At 50.7% G+C, this 26498-nt stretch overlaps 7 protein-coding genes across 7 annotated transcripts; 3 read left to right on the top strand and 4 right to left on the bottom strand.

Annotated features, from left to right (window-relative positions):
* Positions 1-1134: 1134 nt before the first annotated feature.
* On the top strand, positions 1135-6038 carry L3040_001536 (uncharacterized protein; the record flags this gene model as incomplete). Its single annotated transcript, XM_007294212.2, has 5 exons — positions 1135-1862; positions 1917-2668; positions 2771-2921; positions 3049-5383; positions 5445-6038. 5 exons carry the CDS (start codon positions 1135-1137, stop codon positions 6036-6038), a joined length of 4560 nt encoding a protein of 1519 aa, XP_007294274.2.
* A 1090-nt stretch (positions 6039-7128) lies between these two features.
* Positions 7129-8610, top strand: L3040_001535 (uncharacterized protein; the record flags this gene model as incomplete). The annotated part of the gene is made up of 6 exons (XM_066156789.1): positions 7129-7173; positions 7294-7388; positions 7442-7701; positions 7860-8052; positions 8195-8382; positions 8507-8610. 6 exons carry the CDS (start codon positions 7129-7131, stop codon positions 8608-8610), a joined length of 885 nt encoding a protein of 294 aa, XP_066012806.1.
* A 1158-nt stretch (positions 8611-9768) lies between these two features.
* On the bottom strand, positions 9769-12214 carry L3040_001534 (uncharacterized protein; the record flags this gene model as incomplete). The annotated part of the gene is made up of 4 exons (XM_007294210.2): positions 9769-10487; positions 10538-11127; positions 11175-11639; positions 11712-12214. The coding sequence occupies 4 exons, from the start codon at positions 12212-12214 to the stop codon at positions 9769-9771; spliced, it is 2277 nt and encodes a 758-aa protein (XP_007294272.2).
* Positions 12215-14279: 2065 nt separating this feature from the next.
* On the bottom strand, positions 14280-15794 carry L3040_001533 (uncharacterized protein; the record flags this gene model as incomplete). The annotated part of the gene is made up of 3 exons (XM_066156788.1): positions 14280-15445; positions 15511-15637; positions 15690-15794. The coding sequence occupies 3 exons, from the start codon at positions 15792-15794 to the stop codon at positions 14280-14282; spliced, it is 1398 nt and encodes a 465-aa protein (XP_066012805.1).
* Positions 15795-19745: 3951 nt separating this feature from the next.
* On the bottom strand, positions 19746-20333 carry L3040_001532 (uncharacterized protein; the record flags this gene model as incomplete). Its single annotated transcript, XM_007294208.2, has 2 exons — positions 19746-19861; positions 20132-20333. 2 exons carry the CDS (start codon positions 20331-20333, stop codon positions 19746-19748), a joined length of 318 nt encoding a protein of 105 aa, XP_007294270.2.
* A 2649-nt stretch (positions 20334-22982) lies between these two features.
* Positions 22983-23720, top strand: L3040_001531 (uncharacterized protein; the record flags this gene model as incomplete). Its single annotated transcript, XM_007294207.2, has 1 exon — positions 22983-23720. One exon carries the CDS (start codon positions 22983-22985, stop codon positions 23718-23720), a length of 738 nt encoding a protein of 245 aa, XP_007294269.2.
* A 1686-nt stretch (positions 23721-25406) lies between these two features.
* L3040_001530 (uncharacterized protein) lies at positions 25407-26195 on the bottom strand (the record flags this gene model as incomplete). Its single annotated transcript, XM_007294206.1, has 1 exon — positions 25407-26195. The coding sequence occupies one exon, from the start codon at positions 26193-26195 to the stop codon at positions 25407-25409; it is 789 nt and encodes a 262-aa protein (XP_007294268.1).
* Positions 26196-26498: the final 303 nt, after the last annotated feature.

The raw sequence follows: 26498 nt of genomic DNA, 5'->3' as shown, positions 1-26498 counted from the left end.
AGTAAGTACCGGTGCTGGAGTACATGTGATGTTTCTTTGGCCATCAGTGAGTGCGGTATCGGTAGAGTACCTAAGTATACCTTATGTACCGTAGTACCCACGAAGAACTTAGTACTGTACCGGTATATATAGAGTGTGCCTCAGGCCGGCACAGTTCAAGGCGAGTGAGTGGAGCCCCCGGTTGCAGATCAACCCGACCCACCTTGGCACGATGATGGAAGAATGTAAGGATTAACTACCTACCTAAGTAAAGGGTGGCAAAACTTCTCTATTTGTTTGTTTGTTTGTTTGCTTGTTTGTTTCTTGCTTTCTGGCTATCATTCTTGCTATCTTTCTTTGGAGAGAGAAGACGGTTGATTAAACATATCAACCTTCATTCCATTACAACTATCACATCCCAGCCGGGCGGCCAGATCTAGAGAGAGAGGGGAGAGGGTGGACTATCCCCCCCCCCAACCCATACAATCAATCCTCGAAGCTGCTCTTCTCCTTTGGAAGTTATCCTTCATGATCTAGCTGTTGCTACTATACTACACTACTACCGGTACTGCTGCCACTACGGTGACTACTTCCCGTAGCCAGGCCGACCTTCCTTCCGAGCAGATTAAACCAACTGGATATTTGCCGGTCACCAACTAGGGCCGGTCTAAGTGGGAAGAGCTCTAGTGGCTGTCCTTTGCTTCTCGCCCGACCTCCACCCTCTCGACCCTCAACCCTCGAGCCTCGATCTCCCATTCTCCCTCCTTCATCGCCACTACGCAAACAAGCCGCCAGCCAGCATCTCTGCTTCGACGAGATACCCAGTCGACGCCGGCTTGCGGTCGCATCTTCCCTCTGCCCCCCCCCCCCCCCCTTCCCGCCGTAGCCTTGTCTCTCGGATTGATCTAGATCTAGATCTAGAGCTAGATAGATCAACGGCTGAGCCCGCATGTCGACGGACCATCGCGCCTCAAATTTCCCCTCCCTTCTCGGTCGAGAGAAACGAAACCACCTACATGAAATCCAAGCATACTCGGGGATAGTTGTATCGTCAACACATGCACTACAGTGCCGCAGGCCGAAGACGATTATTCGAGGCACTCGACGCCACCCCTTTGGTACCGCGATAGAGACGGCGACTTTGAGCTGCTCAGAATGCGGGATGGTGAGGATATGGCTGGTGGCAAGGAAACATCGAGACGGTCCGCGTCACCCGTTGCCGTCAATTTCTCTTCCCCTCCGACGTCTCCACTGTCACAGCCGTCACTAGAGAATGGCTCTCAAAAACAAAAACCTCCATTGGCAGCATCAGACGTGCACAATGGTTTCGTACTTCCTATGGTACAAGATGGTGCTACTTCCTCTTGGAGTGCCTGTTCGGACCATCAACTTGTCAGTAAGGGCTCTACAAGCGATCGAGTGTTCCCTATCAGAAGTGCCATCAGCGTAGATCCGACGCAAATACCAAACATATTTCAAAGCCGAAATTCTATTGATCACCCGGATTACTTCCCTACCAGCGCTACAGGGAGTGACTCCACCCAAGGTTCGTACTGGGGACGTCGAAAGACCAGTCAAGGTTCCCGCTCGGCATCGGTGCAACCTAGAGATAAACGAAAATCTTCCGTCTCTACCATGCACAGCGATATCGATAAACGTGCAGAGGTATCTCGAATGCACTTGTTCAGTGACGCCACGTCGGACAAGTCTAACGGCAAATCGGACACTGGGAGTCGAAAGTCGGTTTCGTTTGGCACTGATATCGAAGAGGACTCGATGCCAGGATTGGTCACTGCTAGATTTAAGCATATAGTGACTGCAGAAGGTCACGCTGTTATCACAGGCCGTGATGGGGAAACATTGCAACGTTGCGAAGATGAACCGTGTGTAACACTGCTCGCCGACATGTGCCAGGCGCTGCTAACATGAGTTCATAGCATACATATTCCGGGGGCAATCCAAAGCTTTGGACTGCTCGTTGCGTTGGAAGAACGTGAGGAAGGAGAGCTGTTGGTCCGAATTGTTAGCGAGAATTCCCGGCGAATCATTGGGTATTCGCCCCAGGACTTGTTCAGGCTGAACAGCTTCACCGATATCCTGAGTGAGGAGCAGTGCGACAATGTCTTGGACCACATAGATTTCATCCGGGACGAAGAGGCAGACCCTGCTACTAATGGACCGGAAGTCTTCACTATTTCCATCAGAGCACCGGGAGCTAGGAGGAGTCAGAAGCTGTGGTGTGCAATGCACATCAATCAAGCGAATCCAGACTTGATAATCTGCGAGTTTGAACTTGACGATGATCAAGTTTATCCGCTTGTTCCTCCAAACCACGATACTCCGGAGCCACCCGAGGATACGCTAAACAGTAATCCGACCCAGGAAGAGTTCGACGAGAGTACCCACATATCGAGCAAGCCTTTGCGAGTATTGCGTAGTGCAAGAAAACGAAAAGGGGAGGCCGCGGCCATGGAAGTCTTCAATATCATGTCCCAAGTCCAGGAACAACTGGCAGCTGCACCGAACCTTGAAATCTTCTTGAAAATCCTAGTTGGGGTGGTAAAAGAATTGACTGGCTTTCACCGAGTCATGGTTTATCAATTCGACCACGGATTTAATGGTCGCGTGGTTACTGAGCTGGTGGATCCGCGAGCGACCAAGGACCTCTACAAAGGCTTGCATTTTCCCGGTAACCTTCTCCCATCGAGCCTCCCCCCCCCCTCCCGATAAATTCTCGTGCTCTTCAATTTTCCTTGTTGCTTTGGTGAAGTTTGACACTGACATCATGCAGCGTCGGATATTCCAAAGCAGGCTCGTGATATGTATAAAATCAACAAAGTGCGACTTCTCTACGATCGAGATTTGGAAACAGCTCGTCTTGTCTGTAGAAATGTGGAAGATCTCGAAGACCCTCTCGATCTATCTTTTAGCTATTTGCGAGCGTATGTAAAGGAAGGAAGAGCCTCATATATCCGACTCCTGGTCGACCCGAGAGAGTCGAGACGTCTCTCCTCCCTCCCTCCCTCGATACCATTTTGATGAAGAAATTGCTGACTCTCCGTGCCCTAGAATGTCTCCAATCCATATCAAATACCTTGCTAACATGGCTGTGCGCTCGAGCATGAGTATATCCATCAATGCCTTCAACGAACTATGGGGTCTGATCGCATGCCATACCTATGGGAGCAAAGGCATGCGGGTTTCTTTCCCGATACGGAAGATGTGTCGACTGGTAGGAGATACAGCATCAAGAAACATCGAGAGATTGTCTTATGCCTCCCGGCTTCAAGCTCGGAAGCTCATCAATACCGTACCAACTGAGGCCAATCCGTCTGGTTACATTATTGCGTCATCAGACGATCTGCTGAAGCTCTTCGATGCCGACTTCGGACTGCTCTCCATTCGAGGTGAAACTAAGATAATGGGCAAGATTGAACAGTCCCAGGAAGCACTAGCGATGTTGGAATATCTTCGGCTTCGACAAATTACCTCCGTGATTACATCACAAGATATCAAAGTCGACTTCCCTGATCTGCAGTACCGGCCAGGCTTCAATCTAATTGCTGGCCTTTTACTTGTACCTCTGAGTGTGGGAGGGAAAGATTTTATTGTCTTCTTTCGCCGAGGGCAAACAAAGGAAATTAAGTGGGCTGGTAATCCATATGAGAAGTTTGTTAAAGAAGGGACAGAAGGCTATCTCGAGCCCAGGAAGAGTTTCAAGACCTGGAGCGAGACGGTGGTCGGGAAATGTCGCGATTGGACAGAAGAGCAAGTTGAGACAGCAGCAGTATTGTGCCTAGTTTACGGAAAATTCATCGAGGTCTGGCGTCAGAAGGAAGCGGCACTACAAAGCAGCCAATTCACGAAGCTTCTCCTTTCAAATTCAGCCCACGAAGTCAGAACCCCTCTCAACGCCATCATCAACTATCTGGAGATAGCTCTTGAGGGCGCTCTCGATCAAGAAACGAGAGAAAACCTGTCGAAATCTCACTCAGCTTCAAAATCATTAATTTATGTCATCAATGACCTCCTTGATCTGACAAACACAGAGGAAGGACAAGCTCTCATCAAGGACGAGCTTTTTGACCTCTCAGCTACGGTTAAGGAGGCCACTGACTCATTCAGAGGGGATGCGAAGAGAAAAGGTCTCGTATACGAAGTCACTGAGCATCCCGGGGTCCCCCAATTCGTCCACGGCGATCAACGTCGTGTGAGACAGGTCATCGCGAATGTTACAGCAAATGCTGTCCAGAACACGAAGACCGGGTGGATTCATATCGAAATGTGGCTAGAAAGCCTACAAAATGACTGTGCGACGGTTGAGATCATTATACAAGATTCTGGAGTCGGGATGTCCAACGAGGTACTGGATTCGTTGTTTAGGGACCTCGAGCAAGTGTCTACCGAAGGCGATTTCGAGGAGTCATTTGAGGAGCCCAACAAGTCTCGCCAAGTCTTCAAGCAAGGAAAAGAACATCGAACTCTAGGTCTTGGCTTAGCAATGGTGGCTAGGACCATCCGAAATATGAACGGCCAGCTCCGGTTGAAATCAGAGGAAGGCAAAGGTTCGCGATTTGTTATGCAATTGCCGTTCACCGTTGGCGCCAGCAAAACCGACGAGTCCAGGGAGCAGGCACCACCTTCAAAGCCTCCAACACCACTACCACTATCCACCCCACCACTATCTGATGAGATACCGGAACTCACGCTTATAGAAAAGAATAGCTCCTTGAAGCTGAACAGTACCAACCGCAGGCAAAGTGTCGAGGAGATGGGTAGTATTCAAAGTTTCCGAAGCGGCTCCAGCACCAAGAGTAGCGCAAGTAAGAAGAGTGATGTCGACAGGCTCATTGATGCTATCTCAGGACCGTTAGCAGTTGGTGAGGCTGAACCTGAAGAGACAACTCTGCAGCGGACCAATAGCAGAGAGAGTCGCCATAGTCGGAAGAGTGTACCTAGCCTGGGTTCTAACTCAGCCCGCACAACATCATCAAATCCAGGAAAGATGACAAGATCAAGATCTTTTGGGGCACCAGAGCATCTTCGTAGGCCGTTGGAGGGACCAGCAGGGTCTGAATACGTGACTGATAACAAAACACTGATGAAAGCGGTCAGGATGCCAGATGAGTTTGACACTCCAATACAAACTCTCAGTACACCATCTAGGGTTCTTTTTGAACTTCCGGAACAGCAAAACCGGAAGGCAATCGAGAAACCGAAACCCCTTGATGCGGAACATCTGCAGGTCTTGGTCGCGGAGGATGATCCCGTCAACAGTCGAATCATGATGAAAAGGCTGGATAAAAGCGGCCATAAAGTGCACCACACAGTCAATGGAGAAGATTGCGCCAGTGCGTATGGGGAGAAGGCGGCATTCTTCGATGTGGTGCTCATGGATATGCAAGTGAGTGCACAACATTTGGGAGTGCTGAGTGTTTTGAAAATTTGTACTGACTTTTCTTCAGATGCCAATTGTTGACGGACTTACATCTACGAAGATGATTAGGTCGTATGAGAAGTCACACCTGAAGAGTGATCTCTCTCCTCGAGCAGCTGGTAACGGCAGAGTACCCATATTTGCTGTATCTGCATCGCTTCTCGAGCGCGAGCGTCAGACTTACATCAACGCTGGTTTCGATGGGTGGATCCTCAAGCCGATTGACTTCAAACGACTCAACATACTTTTGCTAGGTATAGTAGATAACGAGAAGCGGAACTCGTGTCTTTACAAGCCAGGTGAATGGGAGCGAGGCGGGTGGTTCCACCGGTCACAGCCATCGGTTCTCTCAGCGGCCACGACACCAAGCGAAGAGAGGCCATCGCAGAGGTTGGACGACAATCGTGATAAAAGCTCTAGTCACGATTCGAGCGAGTCTGGCGGTTCTATGACACCAACTGATACGAAACGACCTCTCATTCATGACGAACGACTAGATGTGCCGAGATCCATAAATGACAGCTATTTCCCCGCCGCGGCAGCCATCTCGGGATTAGAGGACACGGCAGAGAAAGGGGAGACTGCTGGACGGGAGCCTGTAGCAACCTCTGCATGCCCGTGATCGTTGGATCTCAGATTTGTGGGAGACGATGCACGTTGAACGGAGCAAGTTAGGATGATCTGGATACCGAATTGTGTAGATACCTGCATCTAGGACGCACTATTGTTTTTGTGAAAGATGTGTTGGTGGTATGATCACCAGAGCGGGCGTTTGTGGTTCGGCACCGGCGTTGGTAACGGATGGGCTCGAGGCGCATACATTTGAGACGCATGGGTGACGATGCTGTGGCGCTTTGGCGAATTGTATAGCTGGCGTGAGTGATGAGTCTACAGTCAATTAATCATGGATGAGAGTCGGGACAGAGCTTTGCAACGAAATTTGGTATCTTGTTTTCATAGGGTATGTCATAATGATATACCTACTTGAAGCCGATGATGCTTCAGTTGACCACGCCGGTATTTTGGGCGTGCCTTGCCTCCCTTGCGTGAAAGAATAATCATCGTCGGCTCCCTTTTGAGGCTGAAGGATGGAAGGAGGCCCACCTAAGCGAGTCCGACGATTGCATCCATATTCCTACAAGACCCGATCAAGGGGAAGATCTCATTTTTTTTGTATAAAATAAAGCCAAAAAGTACTAGGATAAAAATGAGAAAGAAAGAAAAAAAAAAAAAAAAAAAAAAAAAAAAAAGCCGTAACAGGTTGGGCGCATCCCGGGATTGAACCGGGGCTGAAATTTTGTTAGTACTGCTTTTGTATAGCATACCGAGTGGTGAGTTGAACTTACACCTCTCGCATACATGTTTAGGGTGAACCCTAAGCGAGAATCATACCGCTAGACCAATGCACCTGGGTCCTTGCTGGTTGAATTGATGGGTGCCCCGCCGATACCGTGAATACATAATGAGTCGCCACTTCTCTTACAATTGTAGTAGGTAGCCCCTCCTTCGTATCCCCTCCTTTGTATATATTTATATGGGGCTCAAGTACGACCGACCACCTTCTCCTTTCCCCAATACTCTGTCTGCAAAGGCAACGCGACCACAGTTCCCTTTTCCTTCCTTGTTGTCACTTACATACCTTGATCATTTTGGCTTGGTTGAGTTTGGCTTGCCATTGAATTTACCAACTACTACCTTTCCTGTGGTAAATCATGGCGCCGGTGTACAAGATTGCGGTCGTGCAGCTGCATCCTAAGGTATATTGAGCTTCGTCTCTACCTTTGATTTGCTTTTGGTCTTTTCATGCCGTTGGCTTTTGTCAAGTGGTATGCTGCTTCCCTAGCTAGCACTTACTTATAATCACCGCACTCACTCAGCCCCTCGACATCGAAGGCAACCACGCGGCAGCCGTCAAGTATATCCGCGACGCAGCGAGACAGTCCATCCAGCTTGCCGTCCTCCCTGAGTACCAGTAATTCCATCATGCCTCTCCTCTCCTCAACAAACAACACTGACTCCTCACAGCCTAACCTCCTGGGTGCCCGACGACCCCGGCTTCGTGCCCCTTTGTGCCCAGTACCAGAAGTATCTCGACTCCTACTGCGCTTTAGCGAAGGAGCTGAACATCTGCATCGTCCCCGGCACCATCGTCGAGAAACACGGCGACGACCTACTGAACATCGCCTACTTCATCAGCAGCGACGGAAGCATCCTAGGCAGCTACCAGAAGAAGAACCTCTGGCACCCGGAACGTCCGCACCTGTCCAGCTCAACCCATGAGCCCCGTGCGTACCAGATACGCATTCTATGCCTCCCTCTCCCCCTATCATCTCATCATTCCAACACCAAAACCCTCACCCAGAGCCCAAGAAATCTTCAACCACGCTCCGCGCTCCCGACCGAGACCCTGCAGAATCCACGCTGACTTGGATTGAAATGAAAGACGTAGCGTTCGACACGCCGCTCGGGAAGGTCGGCATGCTCATCTGCTGGGACCTGGCCTTCCCCGAAGCCTTCCGCGGCCTGATCGCCGGCGGCGCAAAGATCATCGTCGTGCCGACCTTCTGGACGCTCGGGGACTGCAGCCCTGCCGGCCTCGCGAGGAATCCGATGGCCGAGGAGCTGTTTCTGGATAGGTAGGTACAGCGATCGTACACTCGTGATCTTATTTCCCAATAACTCTCAGTATCCGGTCTCATATATATATATATCTATGAGACGATCAAGGTGTATGAGACGAGATGTGCGTTTACTGACTCGGAGTTCTATCTGCTGCAGTATGATGACGGCACGAGCGTTCGAGAATACGTGCGCGGTTGTGCTGGCCAATGCAGGTGGACCGAGAGGGGATGAAGAGAGGGGCAGCTGGGCGGGAGGCAGCCAGGTCGCGGTGCCATTCTTAGGGGCCTTGGGACGGCTGGGGTGGAAGGAAGGGTGTAGTGTTGTCGAACTTGACATGGAGATTCGTAGGTTACTGACATTTTCCTTTCTCCTCTGCAGCATCTCAGGTATCCTGGTCGGGGTTAGACGTAGACGATGTGATGTGATGTGATGTGGCGTGCAGTGCAGTGCTGATCTGGTGACTTGCAGTGGAAGAAGCAGAGGCAAACTACAAAGTCAGAGAAGATATGGGGAGAGAAGGCTGGCATTACGGTTATACTCTGACCCGGGAGTCGCACGCGAGCAAGGCGTGAGTGAGTGAGTGCGTGAGTGCGTGAGTGCTGCGCTCGCGAACCCAACCCCGGGCGAGTAAGTCCTGCTTTTATACGAGGTATATAAACCACCTAAGTATATACACACATAAGAAAGCTACATATCACCTAAGATGACGTGGTCCGCTGAGAGAAGAAAGATGTATGTATATACGCAGGATATTCCAAGCAACTCCCCACCCGAATGAAGAAAAGATTATGACTTGCCAAACGCCGAAGAGAGAGAGAGATATATATATATATACGTATATATATATATATATATATATATATGTAATAATAGAGATGGAAAGAAAGATAGATAGAACCTGCCTAGACTTCTCGCTGCTGAAGAGAGCTCATACGGAGGAGAGATTATAGACTGGAGAGAGATTGGAGAGAGAGAGCGAGATCCAGACCCGTGATAGTATGCTCGCAAACAGCAAACAGCAAACACAGCAAGGAGCAGTATCTACACGAAGGAAAGTGAAACCACCACAGACCATGGCATGGGACCAAGACTTTTTGCAAAAGACTGTCGTAAAAGGAGAGGTGGGTCATCTTTGCTCCTTCAACGTAACGTATCATTGACCTTGTTGTTGGTTGTTTCTCTGTCCATGACGAAGATGAAGACGGTGAACAACGTTTCCAGGATCCTGTAATCTTACATATATATATAAAAAAAAAGAAGGGAAAGACCAACTCCTGATTATCCTTTTGTATTTCCTCCACGCCGTACCTTTCTTGCCTGCTCGCATGCATACCCATGCGTGCATGCGTGGGCGAGTGCCCCCGAAAACACCTATCCCATCCCATGCCATGCCATCCGACCCCCCGGCTAACACACCAGGTCTGCGTGCGGAGAGCCCGTAGAGAACGAGCTCATGGATGCCCCTTTTCCCGTTCTATTTTTCAAATGCTCCCGAGTGCCCCAAGGATTCCTTTTTTTTAAAACCACGCCAGGAAAATGATGACGAGAAAGACGTGAAACTCATACAAAGACATACAGGGGTATACAATCACAATAACAATCACACTTCGTCTCTCATCCTATCTCAGATGTGAGCGCAGGCTCTCACCCTCAACGTAAAAAATTATGCCGCAAGCGTCTAAACGTTTAGACAAATCATCGCATGCGCCACGGTTGGCCGACAAAAGGGTTTACCGGGCCGCTTCACCACCGAGCACGCTCAGGTATCCGTTCTTGACGACCTCTCTCAGCCGCGCAAAGTTCTGGAAACGCGCGCTTGCAGGACCAGAAGCACTGGCTCTCTCTCCCTGCTGCCTCTCGTTGCTGACCGCTACATCCCTGCCCTCCTCGGTCGCCGTAGCCAGATCGGCGAGGCGCTGCAGACTCTGGCTCGCGACAGCTGCGTGTTTACTCTCCGTGGAAGCGAGATTGGCTGCCTGCTGCTTTCGGTTGGCGATAAGATCCCCGACTGCAGCATCTGTTGCTGAGGGCGCGATACGGCTTTCGAGCAGAGCTTGCAGACCATGCTCCGCTTCCTCGCGGGTGGCCTCGTATTCTGTGAGATCGAGCAGTGTCAATGCTGCTAGGGTTGTTGAATGGTAAGTCAGAGGTGCGATGAGGCCTGGGTTGTTCATGAGCTGCGAGACGATGTTCGAGGCGCTGACGAGGAGGTCGGATGGCTCGACGACGGGAAGTGTGAGATCCACCAGGATTCGTAGATGCCAATAGCAGATATGAATCTCTGGTGCGTTAGAAGGCGGGAAGAAGGATGCAGGCAGCGTCTCCCGAAAGCGCTCAAGCTCGCCTCTGAGAAGGGTGCCGTAGATTGGTCCAGACGCGACACTGAACAGAGGGAGATCGGTAGGGACGAGCATGACAGCAGATATGTGACCTAAGATGATTGATAGGCCTGGACACCAGAAATCAGCATTTTGTCAAGTCAAAAAGTACAACACTTACGGGCTAGATGGTAAATGCGGTCTCCCAACAGCGCCTGATCCTCTGGATACACAACCACGCTGCTGTCGGGGATCAATACTGGACTGGACGTGCTCGAAGCATGCCACCTATCCATAATGACCAAACTCCACCATAATCTTCTGCCAAGCTCATCATCTGCGTCAGGGTCGTTCTCGGTTTTCATGTCGCGTTTTTTGTGCAGATGCAGCTTCATCAAATAAGCTAGCCCAACGGCGCTACCAAGCCAGACCGACTGAGATAGAGCTCCTTTACTACCTGAAATTGTTGAACTTCGATTTCCGGCCTCAACTGCCATGAGCAACATGGTTTGTAAATAGATGATGTTCAGCGGAAACGATCGAGCCGATCCAAAATCGATTTGAGATGACAGGGCGATGAGCTGAGCTGCTTTTGGGCTACTTGCTTGCTCGTCGCGATGCTGATTTGGTGAAGGATACGAACGAACTGCAGCATGAAGGGCTTCATAGAAAGCTTCTCGTAAGGTCTGGGGGCAAGCAATCAGTCGGCTCAAAACTCGAGTCTTGGAGGTTGAAAGAATTGGGAAAGTAGAGTGCACCATCTTGAAGTACCTAGAATGTATTAGCCAATTTCGTTAACAAATATTCAAAACACACACCCATCCACAATTGATTCATCCCAATCCAACACATGGTCTGGATGATTTGATTCTTGCGCAGCAGCCTCAAATGCATTGTTTGATCGGTGTGCAGGCTCCGGGGCGATTCTCCACTGAGGGTTAGGGTGAAGACCATTAGGAGAGTAGTTGGGTTCTCTGAATATATGGTGTTCGCCCGAAGCTGTTTGAGAGGGTGAAAAAGAAGGACCAGGATGTGGCACGTGTCTCTGAGGCTCTGATTGAGTCCATGTAGGTAGTTGTCTTTGAGCGACAAGAGGGGAACCATATTGCTCGCTGCCAGAGACAGCTGAATACTGCCGCTTCCTAGAGTTTTCAGTTGGAGGGGAGTACTCTTCAGATATCCGCGGCTGGTTATCATGTTGTGGTAAGTACTGTGGTGCCACATCGCTGCCTTGTACTACTCCTTCGAGAGTGACGATGCGGTCTGCTAGCTCTTTGATGTACCTACGGTTTACGGTTAGCTTGTAATGGACCATAGCACATGGCAGGGCTTTGGACAGCCATTCTTGGACATACCCTTTGCTGGGTCCTCTCTTCATAGGTACCCTGCTGAACTGACAATTATTGCCAACCCGCTTGCAGTTGGAACACTGATCGTCTCCTGGCTCGCCTGTCGCATCGCATTTGACCTTCTTGCGCCGGCACTCATCACACGCTCTCGACACTTTACTTCGTTTTCTCGGTGCCATTGTTCCATCCTGGGGATCATATTGTGCTACCATCTGGTTCATAGAGCCATGGCCGGCATGTAGGTGGGCGGCATGAGCTTGGTCCTGCTCATACTGGTGGTTTGCGTGTGATTGACCTTGACTTCTCCCATCCTGACCATCAGCCATGTGTCCACCCGGACCAGAGGTCATCATCGGCGCAAGATTGCGCGACAATTGCGCGGTCAGTTGTAAGTCATCGGGCGTGGGGAGCGAGGACTGTTGGTGTTGCTGTTGTTGCTGGTTCGAAGATGAGGAGAAGAAAGGGCCCTGATCCGCAGCAACGGCATTTGGGGAGGGATAGGACTGCATGTTTGTCTGGCGTCCTGCGCAGCTTGTTGTTCCCGGTTGGGATGAAAAAAAGCAGTCGGCGCAAAGTCGAAGGAAGTCAGTTGGTTCGCGTGTCACGAACTCTGGCTCAAAGGATTTCCCTACTTGCCTAACCAAAGAGAAGATTTACGCGACCTTGGATCCGGGGCCGCCGACAAAGCGCGCTAAAGGCGTGATCCAGGGTGCAGACAAAGGTGAGGTTGAAGATGAGGGTGAGAGTGCAAGGTTGAATAGAGGTATTTAGAGGAGCGGCGCGGGTTAATGTTTCGATGGTTTTTCGGGAGAGGAAAAGCTTCCCTCCGATGAGACCTCACCCTGGCAAACGCGCTAAGAGAAAAGCGGTCCAGTACTAGACTAGCTCCTCGGCTGGGCATCCACAACCCCATTTCCAAATCGAACTTCCACTCTACACATTTCCAACCTCATTTCCAACTCCAACTCCAACTCCACAGTTCAACAGTCCATTGCCAACAGCCAACAGCCATTCCAACCCAGCGGTACGCAGGTTCCCTCTCTTGTCATCATGGGATGTACAAAGAAGGGCATATGTAGGTGCTGGAAGCACAGCGCCATAGCGGCGAAGTGGCAGTGCTGAATTACCATCTGCTGTGCGCCGCTCGCATTATGTTTCCTACTTTACTGCAGGTACTTGTCTACACTTTTACTTGGCCCTGGCTCCAGGATTCCGCCGGAGAGGAACATCAAGAAATTTCGACTTGAGCATTGACCAAGAGCAGATGAGGTTGCGCATAAAGGGTCAAGAAACGTGAAGATTCGGACCTTCCGAGGATTCAAAAACATACGAAAATGCATATGTGTTACTTCCAGGGCCGACAGCATCGGAGCATCAGGGTCTATTTGGCTGCCCTTACAGGATTGCATTAGATCGGGCTGGACGTTTGGATTTCCTCGATTTGACACAACTCCTTCCTTGCCTTCGAAGAAGAACACATCACTGCCATAAACCCCCTCCTCCAACACGACAGTGGCCGCGCATCAGCCCAATAACGCCATTACTTGCTTCACACCTGCTTATTTCCGCTGCCCGCTTCAGTATGTAATTCTGCTGTATACAAATCGCTTGCCCAAGCAGCCGGATGAATAAAGCTTTGCAGCTTCCGGTAACATGCGTCGATTCTGCGTCAAGCAGTCAACCTAATGATGAATATCGGCCTCTTGATTTCCGGTGGGCAATCGAGGTCGAGATGCACGAGGGTCCCAATTCGGAGAATTTTTTCTGCACTACCGCTGATGACAAGATCTGGTACAGGGTCAAAGATGGCTACGCTACAGCCTCTCTTTTCGTTCGCCTAGCTCATATCTAGATCACGATTCGTAGTCTTGAAGTAATGGGTTTCGTCCATCTCGCCAGATATCCCAAGATTTCCATGGGCTTCGGGGAAAGTTTTCGCTTCTGGCTGGCCAGTACCCTAGCAATGAGGGGTCTCACTGCATGTCATGCGATCAGGCATGTTGAAGGCTTCGGCACATCTTGAGGGGGAAGAGTAAGGCCGGCAGTTAAAAAGATGGGGGCGCTAGTGCCTGACCCTTCAATAGACATTCTTGTCGTTGACGATCAAGAGGAGCAGAACCGAAACCACAAAATCATGAGGCCTTATTATGACATACTATATGTAATGAAGGTATTGAATGCTAACAACGGTTATTCTGGTTATCGGGTGGTTCACGACTAAGCTGTTCTGGATGCTCTGTTGAAGATGCTGTGGATCTGGCAAGACGAGAAGACGATATTGTCTGTGCCGTGTTAGTAGATGCCTTGATACACTATAAAGGTTTACACGGCCCGAAAAATAATCGAATGACAGAACAATTCGCCGGGAAAAAATCAAATACTGTCGTTATGTATTGTCGTTATATACACTTCTATGGTAATATGTAAGTGACAATGAGGATCTATGAACTTTGTCCAAATTGCGGTGGTACTCAGACAACCATGCTATGCAATTACGAACAAACTTATCGAGTCGTAGGCGGATACATCACAGAAGATTCTTCGTCGGAGGCCAGTTTTGCCTTTCCACAGTTGTTATTGAGCCCAGTGAGGGTTTTCAAAATTTTCGCTTTGTGCTTGGTTGATGGGAACGCCGAGAGGTGAGAAACTCTGAATCCAAAATGGGTCACTTTCTCCCTCGGGAAGCTGGAAGTGTGTGCTGTCATCGAAAGTTGATGGAGAGGGACCAGTCTTGCCATCATCAACGTAAACAGCCGTTGACATTCCGTTGTCCACGTACGCACCAGATGTTGTTTGGACACCGTTCAAGAAAGTATCCATGTCGAGGGAATCAAAGTTGTTGCTCGCAAGCAGCTGAGCTTGGGGCAGTCCAATGTACGAAGATGCTGTGCTGAGTCGGAACCCATCAATGTCTCCAAGGTCGGATTTGTCATGGTCGGAGCCATATTGATTCTTGAGCAAAGATGGTCTTGTCCCACTGGTGGTATCGGCCAAGGGTAGATAGTCTTCAACTTCGGAAATTTCGCCAGATGTCGATGTCGATGCGAGACCAGGTTGAGGTTGATCTATACTGCCGAAATCGAAACCAGTGAACGATGGAGCTTGGCTATACGATGACGTGGCAAGGCTATCGCTATTAAAGTCCAGCCCGTCGTAGTGCGACCAGTCAATGGATCCTGAGCTGAGACCGGCAGAGAATACGGGGGGGCCATCCACAGGTAGCAGGTAATTGAAGTCATCGGGGATGACTGTCAAGTCCAGGGGTGGGAGCTGACCGTTCAAATATTCCAAATTTGACTGGTTTTGTTGTGGACTCACAAGTGGTGACCCATGCTCAGACTTAGCCATTCGTTGCTCCTGCTGTGCACCGAACATGGAATCCTTGATATGTGAATCGCTACGCAACGCATCAATGGTGTTGGTATAGGGGAGGTTATCGACAGATCTGTTCGCGAGACCAGTGGGAGATGGAACATGAATTGAGTGTGCCCTCGGGACAACGTATGGCAAACCGCATTTAGAGGCCATATTATTATGCTTGTGTACCGGCTTGTGGTGACCGTTCGTGAAAACGGTCAAACCTCCGTCAGATTGTGCTGTAAGAGCACGGGGTCTAGGTTTCCCGGCTTTCGGGGCCGAGGACATTGACGGATTATCGGAATCTGTTTCAGGGACAGGATCCAAATGTTCCTTCTTCAGAGCACAGGTACACCGGCCAGTGTGGCTGCAACAGCAGCTATCTGTATGTCTACGATCAGAAACTGCGGTCGTCGTGTCTCAACTTTGTATATCATGGAAAGCTCACTATCTGCACCGGTATCGTGTCCACAAGCCCCCTTGGCATGCGCCTTCTCACCACAATCGCAGCGTACATGCGCGGAGCGTGACTTGCGAAGTGTTCGACAATGAGTGCACTGGGAGACTGGGCGACCCTGTGGTGCGACGTATGAGTACAGATCTGTCGTGGGAGGACGATAAGCGTACCTTTTTATTGATGTGTTGCAATGGCCGGTCAGAGTGCTGGCAATTGCTGACCCGATGGCCTCTCACGCATGCATCGCAGGCATACTTTTCGCCCTTGATCAACATCTTGGCGGTTTTTGGAATTTGGATTTGGATTCGGAGTTGAGGAGGATAGAGGATAGAGGATGGAGGCTGGATGGCGTACGCACAACTGTGAACGGATGAGCCTTGAGAATAGAGGAGCCTCGAGATAAGAAGGCTAGTGATGGATTGTTGGCAATCGCGGACGACTGCAGAGTCGAGATTTCGAGTCGGTGGAAATGGCAGAGAGGTTTTATATCCCCATTTCGGTTCTCAAAATGCAGCCCGTGGTATATGCCAGTGCGACCAAATAGATACTCCAAATTGAAAGATTCCAACGCCTGACCGATGCTAAAGTGGAGGAGGGGAGAGGGGAGGAGAGGAGAGGAGAGGAGAGAAGAGAGGAGAGGGAGAAAAAAGGCCTGCACCGAACGGCGCCGGCTGAAGCAGCAGGACACCGGCTTTCGGTTTGTGCGACCACAGTAGGAGGCGGTTTGGATAAGGGATACAGAAAAAGACGAGATTGTGGTAGAGATTGAAGGACGTCGGGAAGTGCGGTCCTGTTATCAGCAGGAGTCCGGCGGCCGAGAAGTACGGGCAGGGCAGTTTGGGTTTTGGTTGCCCTGTGTGGGATGGATGAAGGTGGTGGGGAGGGGGACGGGGGAAGGGGGAAGGGGGAAGGGGGATGGGGGGATGGGGGATGGGGGAAGGGGGAAGGGGGTGAGGGCACCAAGTGTGGTGGAGAGAGGTGGTAGGTGGTTCGTGCACCATAAAGACTGGGGGAGGGCAGGCAACTTATAGTCGATGGATGGTGATTACGGTATAATAATGACGATGATTTTTGTTGAGGATATAAACTCATCATGGTCGAAGAATCTTGCGACGGCGCTTCTGCAATTATTTGTTGAAGAATCTTTTGACGATTTCGAACGGCCTGGACTCACTACTACTACTATCGGTACTACTACTACTACCGGTACTACTACTACTACTGCTGCTGCTGCTGCTGCTACTACCGTACTACCGATACTACTACTACTACCGATACTACTACTACTTCTTCTACTATTACTACTATTACTCCTGTTGCTACGACTACCACCACTACTACTACTACTACTCCCACTCCAATCCTGCTACTCCTACTCCTACTCCTACTACTCCTCCTACCACTACTACTCGTAGCCCCCAAACGGTTTGCGCCGGTAATCACTAAACTGACCTGGATAGTTTATGCAGACACTCCCGGATTAACATAGATCCGTCCCCCCCGCGGAGTCTCGCCCCAGCCTTCGTCCTTCGTGACCCTCTGCCATCTCCACGTCGCGGATACCGTATAGGTACCGACCGGTACCTATACCGGTACAACTACTACTATCTTGACATACATGACCAAGACAAACTCAGCCACCCAGCCCGCCCCAGTCTTTGAGCCCAAGATATACGTAGTGATTACAACTACATCTACGACTACCGGTACTACGACCACCACCATTACCTACTACAAGTACGTACAACAATGACTTCTCTACCCCTTGGTCCGAGCACGCCGACCGAAACATCGCGATCGAGGCACATCCACACCAAGTGCAGCACGGACGCTATCCAGCACATGGAGCTCCTACCGTAGCTCCTACAGCCGCTCCTACACAAGCTCCTACACTTTATATTTCAACAAGCGCAATCTTCGGATTGGATGTCGACTGCTTCGATGAAAGCCTAAATCTGCCACCCCCATCCCTCCCTATCCTTGACAGACATCGCAAAGATACCTACCTATGCATTGGCAGGGCGTTCTCTCCCTAGCCTGTTGCATGCGCTGCTGCAAGGCCACCGCATGAAACCTCCGAATCTCGATCATAGCTATACGCCATAGGTCTGGTTCTGCTTAATATCTAGCCCTCTCGATTGGAGTCATCCAGACCAGAAACGCCTGCTCCAACTTCGGATCAATATCTGGCTCGAGGATACGCCGGACTCCCCCCACACACACGCATACACCACCGCGACTTGACTGCACGCACAACGGACCTACCCAAGCTTCAAGACGGCTTGAGCATCTACGATCTCGAGGACAGCCAGCAAGCACTGCATCGATGTGCTAAGCGCAAAACATCTCGCTGAGTCGCTGAGCGCGCGCGAGACACTGTCTTACGTATATGTCATTTACGATATCGCTTTTCCCAGCGTCGCGATAGTGACCGAGCGGCCAGGTGAGACAGACGTTAGACCCCACGCCTGACACCTTCTCGTCGGCCACCGGGCCTGTCTCCTTCTTTCTTCAACTACAATTTCATGCATGCTCAGCTCTATCAAATTCACCCGCAGTGAACGCCTTTCTCAGCTACACCGCTAGACATACCGGTACCTACTCCAAGGCCTCCTCTAATCGTCCACTCGACGAATGGCTTAAATCCCGCACGTCACATGACAGGACCCTCAGCGACGACGACCATGTTTAGTTGAGAAAGCTCCTCCGCAGCAACTGAGTGAAAATATACCGGTACCACTAGTAAGTCGGAAAGGGGCTTAGACCCTAGTGCTACTGTACAGCCAGTCAGTTAGTGAGTCAGTCAGTCAGTCATATGCCGTGGATCGTAGTCATTCATTTTCCGCTCGAATCGCAAGCACTATCCGAGTCCGCACATTGCAGTTCGTTCGATGTTTTCCTACTAGTGAGTTAGCTCCTTTTTGGCACCTCTCACTCATGAGTATCTGGACCCCTATGGCTTGGCGAAACTGCCGAGATCAAGCGAGCTCAAGGAGCCTCTCAATCTGAAAACCGGTCCCACCAGCTACGACGTCGAGTCAACCATGAACTGGCGAGGAGCAGCATTGTACGTTCCCACACCTCCGCAGCGCAAACTGTGGATCTGCAGCGCCTGAGAACCTCACCCGCTTGGACCCTTCCTCAGATTAGCGTCGTGGAATTCTGACGGATGTCAACATACTTGGCATCTGATCTGGCATCTGATCTGGCATCTGATCTGAGAGTCGGGCCCTTCTCTGCACTGGCCACCACTCTCTCCGTTCCGTGTTGATTAGCTGCTTCATCGTTGCCGTGTGAACGTCTATTCCAGCAGCCCACACAAAATGCGAAACCTGGAGTCGGATCTGCAGTCACGACGCACAAATTCGGGGATAGGAACGACCGGGTCGCGCTACAGTAGCTCCTGCGGTCAGATACAGCCCTACCAGAGATCTATCATGAATCTGTAAGTATGGCCCACAAACACAGCGCCGATGGCCTGGTATGTAGGCAAGCAGAACCAGCCCCCCGTATTTCCTCTTGTGCCTCTGGAGGCAGCCCAGCCGCAGTATCTGTCTTCCGCACACATCTCTCTCTCGGACAAGGACCCGCACCGCCGCTCTCTTGAGGCGAGGGACGTGGTAGATGGGCATTTGTACGCAATGTAGGCAAGGCTCTTTTCATAGGCGTGTTGTGTTTCTGGGCTGGCTCCCAGTCCAGCTGGTCTTGGGGGTAGCTGGGTTTGAGGTGTGGCTGTTCAGTTGGTACCTGTATATCTGGGCTCCTCGGCATCTGGGTCCTTCTCACAACACGGATTATGGTTTGGTGGGACGCAAGCGTGTTTTGATCTTGCCAGCAAGTGATAGTGAGGACGATCCCCCATGGGGGGCTGTCTGCCTTGCGCATCTAGAACCTGGTAGCCTGTATTGAGATACAGGCGAAACTTGCGTAGTAGGTACCTTTCTCGGTTGACTGCTATCATAGAATCACGGTCACAATCGGGCAGCCCGTGATGAAGCATGATCACCCCGCTATGTTTGCCTCACACGGTCATTGGTTTTCATTCGTAGGACCCGTCTACTCTGCGGTGAGCACTGCAGCGACGACTCCTGGTATCCATCCATCCATCCATTGCCAAACGCCAATCCATAGCCGCGTCGCATCGCATCAAGGGAAGAAAGAAAAAAAGAAAAAAAGAAGAAGAAGAAGAAGAAGAAAAAGAAGCAGAGGAAAACCCCCCAAACCCCCTAGTTGATCTTCTTCGCGCCCGCGGGTCGTTGACCGACCGACTTGCCATTGCGCTGCTGGTACACGCTGTACAGGAACAGAGCCCCAACCACGGCGCCAATGAGCAAGATGTTGCCTGTCACGACACGCCGTCAGCCGCTGTTGCGTGTATGTATGTAAGTATGCACGTATGTATATCTCTCTCTATCTCATACGCACCCGCCCCCACATGTATCTCATCTCACAGCAGCCCAGGCGCGGCACCCAACCCAACCCAACCCAAGCCAACCCAAGCCAAGGCCAATCGAAACCCCACCCCCCAAGAAAAAAAGGGAAAGGAGAAAGAAAAGCAAAGAGGAGGAAAAGGGAGAAAAAAGAAAGAAAGAAAGAAAAAGGGGCCACTTACTCACCAGGAACCGGAGGAGGCCCTGCAAGGTGTGCGCGAGCCCGGCCAGCATGGTGCCCACGGCGGCGACGAGGCTCTGCAGGACGCCGAGGATGGTGCTGAGGATGGCTTGGAAGACGGCGAGGATGGCGCCTAGGATGGAGCTGAAGACGCCGAAGATGGAGCGGGTGAGCGAGCCGAGCTGGTCGATGAGGGAAGGCATGGTTTTGGTTGGGTGGTTGGTTGGGGGTGAGGGTGAGGGTGGGGTTTGGTGGTGGTGATGAGTTTGTGAGTTTGTTTGTTTGTTTGTTTTTTCGTCCTGGTGGATGGATGTTAGGGAGGTAGGTTAGGTAGGGAGGTCGTGATCGAGTTTTTTTTTCTTTTTTTTTCTTTTTTTTTTCTATGGCCCTTGAAATCCAGCGCGGAGCAGGCAGACTTACTCTTTTACTTTACGGCAGGTCCAGTTTCGAGGAAGGTGTGGGTGGAGAGATTGAGGCAGGCAGGTTGGGCCGTTAGTTCAGACGGATGTTGCTGATTCGACTCTGGTGGTTTGTGTTGCGAGGTGAAAAGGGCAGGTGGGCAGGCACGACGACGACGACAACGACGACGTGTTGTATGTGGCACCAGCTCGATATTTATTCGATTCCCATATCCATGCCCATACCCATACCCATACCAATATCACTACCAATACCAATACCAATACCAATTCCAATTCCCATACCAGTGACCAGTAACCAGCTAAAACCAAGAAAGAACGAAAGAAAGTAAACAAAACAAAAAAAAAAAACCTGAATCGGACGCAAAACGCTGTGGCGCAAAACGCCTCACCATCATCCATCATCACCTTTCCCCCCCCCTCCCCGGCAGGAAAACAGCAAAGATCTGCGTTCCTCGTCCTACATCGGCTCCGTTTCTGGGGCGTGTACCATCCGTCCCGCTATTCCTCCTCCTCCTCCTCCTCCTCTGTAAGTACCACGGTACAGGCCTAAGTATTACCCCTCGAGGGTGCCTTGAAAGTTTAGTTTCCACTTTAAACCCCCTGTTTTCCCTACCCTCGAGGGGTAATACTTACGCCTGCGACGTAGTAAGTAATGTAAGCACCGGTAAGTATGATGGTCGTTTCCCCTTTGCCCCCCCCCCCCCAAAAAAAGCTGGCTGGGAAAGCAGGTGACGTCATCTTCTGTACCTTCTCGTCTCTTTTTCTGCAAGTACTACTAGTAGGTAGGTTATAGGTATCTATCTCCGTCGGAAAGCTTTTTCCGTGATGGACTACTACGTAGTAGATAGGTACGTAGTAGGTGGTACGTAGTATGTTTGCGTTACTTACTGTACGGCATTGCATTTTCGTTGCGTCGTGAGGCTTTTGCTGTCTTCGGTAGATTACGGGTAGGTAGGTACCTAGGTACCTGCTCTGCATCTATCTAAGGTACCTACCGGTATGTACGGTAGTACAGTACGTACGTACGGTACGTACAGCGGTAGGTACTAAGTACCGTAGTACCGTACTACCGTACTACCGTACGGAGGGAGCGAGCGAGCGAGCAGGGGGGGGGGGGCTTCCTCGCTTACGGGCCGGGAAAGGATTACGTACGCAGGAGCTACCGTACTTAAGCTCTGTAGATACGGTACGTACCTAAGGTACTTGTACAGTAGATAGGTAGGTACTACGTACGTAAGTGGTGTCCGTCCAGATTTGTAGGTAGTAGAAGTACCTACGGTAGATGGAGGCGCCCATGGGTGGCATGTCATCATGGCTTGAGCTCTTGCTTGGTGAGGAACTGTGAGACTAGGTGGGTGGGTGGGTAAGGTACCTACTACTTGCTACTTGCTACCGTACTTACGATCTTGACAGTTCGCGAATGGTACGATACGCCAGCTCCTTCCTGCAGGACCTTACCTACCGGTACTAGGTACCTACCTTTCTCCTGGTATTACGCACTAGGGGAGTACAGTACGGTACAACAGTACTTAAGTACTTAAGTACAGAGAGGAGAGTGGTACCGGTAGTTAGGCCGAGACCGCCGAAGAGTGGGACTTGACGTCGCAACTGTTACAGTACAGTACCGGTACGTAGGGGAGGGGTTAGTCTGTGCCCCCCCCCCCCCCCCCACACCGTCTTCCTCCTCGACAAACCTGCCGTATTCGATTAAGGTTGTGACCTGGAACCTCAAGTGACACCGGCTACGACGTAGGACGTAGTAGTACTACGTAGGATGTATACCTAGGTAGGTCTGCAGTTGGCTTCTTTGGTCTTTGAAAGAGGCCGTGAAGGACCGGTACACATGCGGATTGTTAGATAGGTAGGTGTCTTGGATTGGAAAGGACGTTTCTCTAGATCTAGATGCTTCGGAGGGCTGACTTGACCGCCTTTTGATATTGGATGACGACTTGTTTGATGGATGGGTATGACAACGACAACTACAACTAGGACTACTATTCCGTACAACGCCTTTGTACGCCGTACTTACTTACTGTACGAGCAGTGCATACCGGTACGTCCATGGCGGACCAGGGCAGGGCAGGGGCAGGGGCAGGGGCTTGGGCTTGGGCTTGGGCAGGGTCTACGGTACCCCGCATTCTCGCGTGGGGGAGGAGAGGGGACTTGGCGTGCAGGGGTTTCTGGATGGAACGAAGAATTTTCCGAATGGCTTCATTTTTTGTTGTTGTTGTTGTCGTTGTTGTTGTTGTTACTGATTGCTGTTCTTGTTTTTGCGGGAGGCGAAACCACCACATCGCATCGCTTGGAAGTCGCACAACAATCCGAGGCTCCACCCAGCCACCCAACCCGTGAGATCGGAAAGCCGGGCTGGACATGGAGGGCAGCAGCTTCCTCTCTCCGTAGGGAAAACGCACATACGTCGCACACTGTATGTCTGTCTGCTCTACCTATGCAGTTCGAAAAGAGGGCATGTCATCCCAAGGGCCTGCACCGCCCAAGAACTGGCCACCAGGCGTCCGCTACCTCACCACCCCCGTCTACTCGCCCACCCTCACCCCAAGCCACCTCACAGCGCTCCGAACCCGACCGCCGCAAGACGCAAAGGAAGCAGCAGCAGCAGCGCCGGCCAACCCCCACCCCAAGGGTCCTTGCAAGCTCGTCCGGATCGCGCCGGTGACCACACCTTCGCATCCCGCCCACGGCCAGAGCGGGCTCTTTGCCGCCAGAGATCTCCCGCCGGGCACCTTCCTCCTGGCCTATCTGGGCGAGATCCACGCGACGCCTCCTCCCGCTGGTGGTGACGAGAGGGGGGAAGCCGCGGATCCGCATGCGGACTCGGATTACGATCTCAGTCTCGACCGGGAGATGGGCATTGGAATCGATGCCGCCCGGAGCGGGACCGAAGCGAGGTTCATCAACGACTACAGAGGGGTAGCCGACCGGCCGAATGCCGAGTTCCGCGAGGTCTGGGATGCAGGGAGGGGAGAGCGGGGCATGGGCGTGTGGGTGTTGCCGGAGGGCAAGAGCGGGAAGGGCAAGGGCAAGGGCAAGGGCAAGGGCAAGGGCAAGAGCAAGGGCAATGGCAAGGGCATTCGCAAAGGGGAAGAGATCTTGGTGAGTTATGGGAGGGGATTCTGGGGTGCGCGGAGGGAGCGGGAGGAGGGTTAGTTCGGTTTCAAGAAAAGGTGTGTCTGTCAGTCGGTCGGTCATCGGTCAAGCTTTTGCTGGTTGGTTTTAGTTACCCGGATCCTCTGCAGCGCGGCGGAGATAGGATCGCCTCTCCTCCGCGTCGCTACTGTATAGAGCCGGCAGACCCGGATGGAGACCCCCTTGTCGGTGGGGGGTCTTTGATCCTCGTGTCATCGCGGATGGAAGTGGCGAATCCGTGTTCGAGTGAGAAAAATCAAATATTTTGATCTGTATGTATATATATATATATATATATATATATATATATATTCCGTGGCTTATTCCCCCCTCCTTCTAGAGTTGGAGTCTCGAGGAGGGAGTTCGGGGAGACAGGGGATGGAGATGGTGTCGGTTGGCTGGCTGGCTTCTTTTCTTACCTGTCTGATGGCAGATGTCAACATCACGGCGGGATAGAAGGAACAAACAAACAAACAACCGCACGAATGAACGGACGCACTTCTTTCTGACTTGGTAGCTGGAACGGTCAGCTAGTCAGTCACCGCATACATCGACTCTCTTCACGACGTCGTCAAGCTTCGCGAACTCTTCTTCGGTCCGGCACATGCTTGCTTGATCATGTACCGGGAGTAGACTTTCACGCTAATGAGACGTGTGGATGGGTACCGGTACTAGGGTACATCCTGGGATCACAATCGAGTACGGTACAGAAATGATCCAGAGACCCGTCGCAGATTCATACTCTGCGCGGGGGTCAATTTTTTCTAGAAGAGAGCATGATAAATGACTTGTGTGATGGATGGTTGTGTCGGGGTGAAGGCGTCGTTGCTTCATGAACGTTGTCGTTGAGCATGTCTTGTTGGGCTACCAGACTTGGAACTCTAATAGCGATAGCGAAGAGAAAAAAAAAAGAAAGAAAGAAAGAAAGAAAGGGAAGAAGGAAAAAAAAAGAAAAAAAAAAAAAAAAAAAATAGAAAAAATAGAAAAAATAGAAAAAATAGAAAAAATAGAAAAAATAGAAAAAATAGAAAAAATAGAAAAAATAGAAAAAATAGAAAAAATAGAAAAAATAGAAAAAATAGAAAAAATAGAAAAAATAGAAAAAATAGAAAAAATAGAAAAAATAGAAAAAATAGAAAAAATAGAAAAAAATGAAAAAAATTGAAAAAAATGAAAAAAATGAAAAAAATGAAAAAAATGAAAAAAATGAAAAAAATGAAAAAAATGAAAAAAATGAAAAAAATGAAAAAAATGAAAAAAATGAAAAAAATGAAAAAAATGAAAAAAATGAAAAAAATGAAAAAAATGAAAAAAATGAAAAAAATGAAAAAAATGAAAAAAATGAAAAAAATGAAAAAAATGAAAAAATTGAAAAAATTGAAAAAAAAAAAATTGAAAAAAAAAAGAAGAAAAAGAAGAAAAAAGAAAGAAAAAAAAAAAAAAAAAAAAAAATAACAAGCAATCACTGGTCGGTGGAGAAGGAAGCGGACTTAATATTATTTTATCTGTACTTTTTTTTTTAAGAAAGTAGGGGATAAGATCCGTACACACACATAGCCCACCAGCGGATATGCAACCGGGTGTTTCGATGTCGATTTCGGGTGAAGGAATGAAAAAAAAAAAAAAAAAAAAAAAAAAAAAAAAAAAAACTCCCTTACCTCACTCACCTGGATCTCCGTCTGCCCTCGCTTTCATTCTCCTTCACCTTCAATTCTCTACCTTCAGACATCCAACGGCCCAGTCTCCCCCGAACGTCGCCATGCGTCGCTTCCACGTCCGGTCCTCGTCGGCGGCTCTCGCGATGCTGGCCTCCGCAAGGGCCTGTTCCCGGGACGCGTAAGCACACTGAAGCTCATGCAGGGCCTCCATGCCGTCCACGGCGCGGAAACGGCACCGCTCGCAGTGCCCAAAGGGGGGGTCGCTGAGGTCGGCGTCCTGGTCCTCAGCTCCGCCGACGAAGTGCTCGTCCCGGCCCTTGGCGGCGAGGTCCTGGGCGAAGATCGCGTCCAGCCAGCGGTCGACCCGGTCGCCGGTCTTCAGCGGCCGCGGGACACGGCTCACGCGGGAGCTCGAGAAGCGGCAGACGCCCGGGCGGCAGCTCGCGCACAGGAGCAGGAGCGGATCGATGCCCAGGCGCCCGTCGCTCGCCGACTGGTCTTCCCACGAGTCCTCCTCCTCGGACGCGGTGCCGGAGGACTGCGTGGATGCGTAAGAGGCTCCGCCGACGAACACGGGATGGGCCTGCTTGGCCGCGATCTGGGCGTAGATCGAGATCTGGGCGTTGACGCCGACCTCCCGGGCCCAGATGCCGGTCTTGTTCCTGGGGCCGGGCTTGCGTCGGCCTTCGATGTCGATGCAGCATTTGGCGCAGGCGGGGCCGATGGGGTAGGAGCAGTCCATGTCGTCGCAGAGCTGGGGGAGGTCGGCGAGGGTCGCTTTCGAGTCGAGGCTATGTGCGCTCTCGCTAGACCCCGAGTATTCGGATTCGGAAAACATGATTTGTCTGTGTGGTTGGGAATATATGCAGTGTTGAATGGTAAAATTCTTTTGGGATAGAGAATAGACGACACGATACTAGCATTTATACTAAATAGTGACTGTCTGTTCTTGAGACAACAGGTTTGTCTCTTTGTTATCTGACGATGATATCAGGCTTTGACTTTGAATTGTTGAACAATAGGTCTTTGTAGAGAGTCAAGTTGACAATGAAACCGCGCAAAGACAGTATTGACAATGCTCGCTTGAAGCCAGTAAGTAGCCTCTGAATTTCCCGACCGTGCCATGTTCAGATTAACCCGA

The sequence above is a fragment of the Drepanopeziza brunnea genome (genome assembly GCF_022702325.1).
Source record: "Drepanopeziza brunnea f. sp. 'multigermtubi' strain 214-2 chromosome Unknown ctg2, whole genome shotgun sequence".
In the NCBI taxonomy this organism is placed as follows: Eukaryota; Fungi; Ascomycota; class Leotiomycetes; order Helotiales; family Drepanopezizaceae; genus Drepanopeziza; species Drepanopeziza brunnea.
This window is presented reverse-complemented; position numbering and strand designations above follow the sequence as displayed.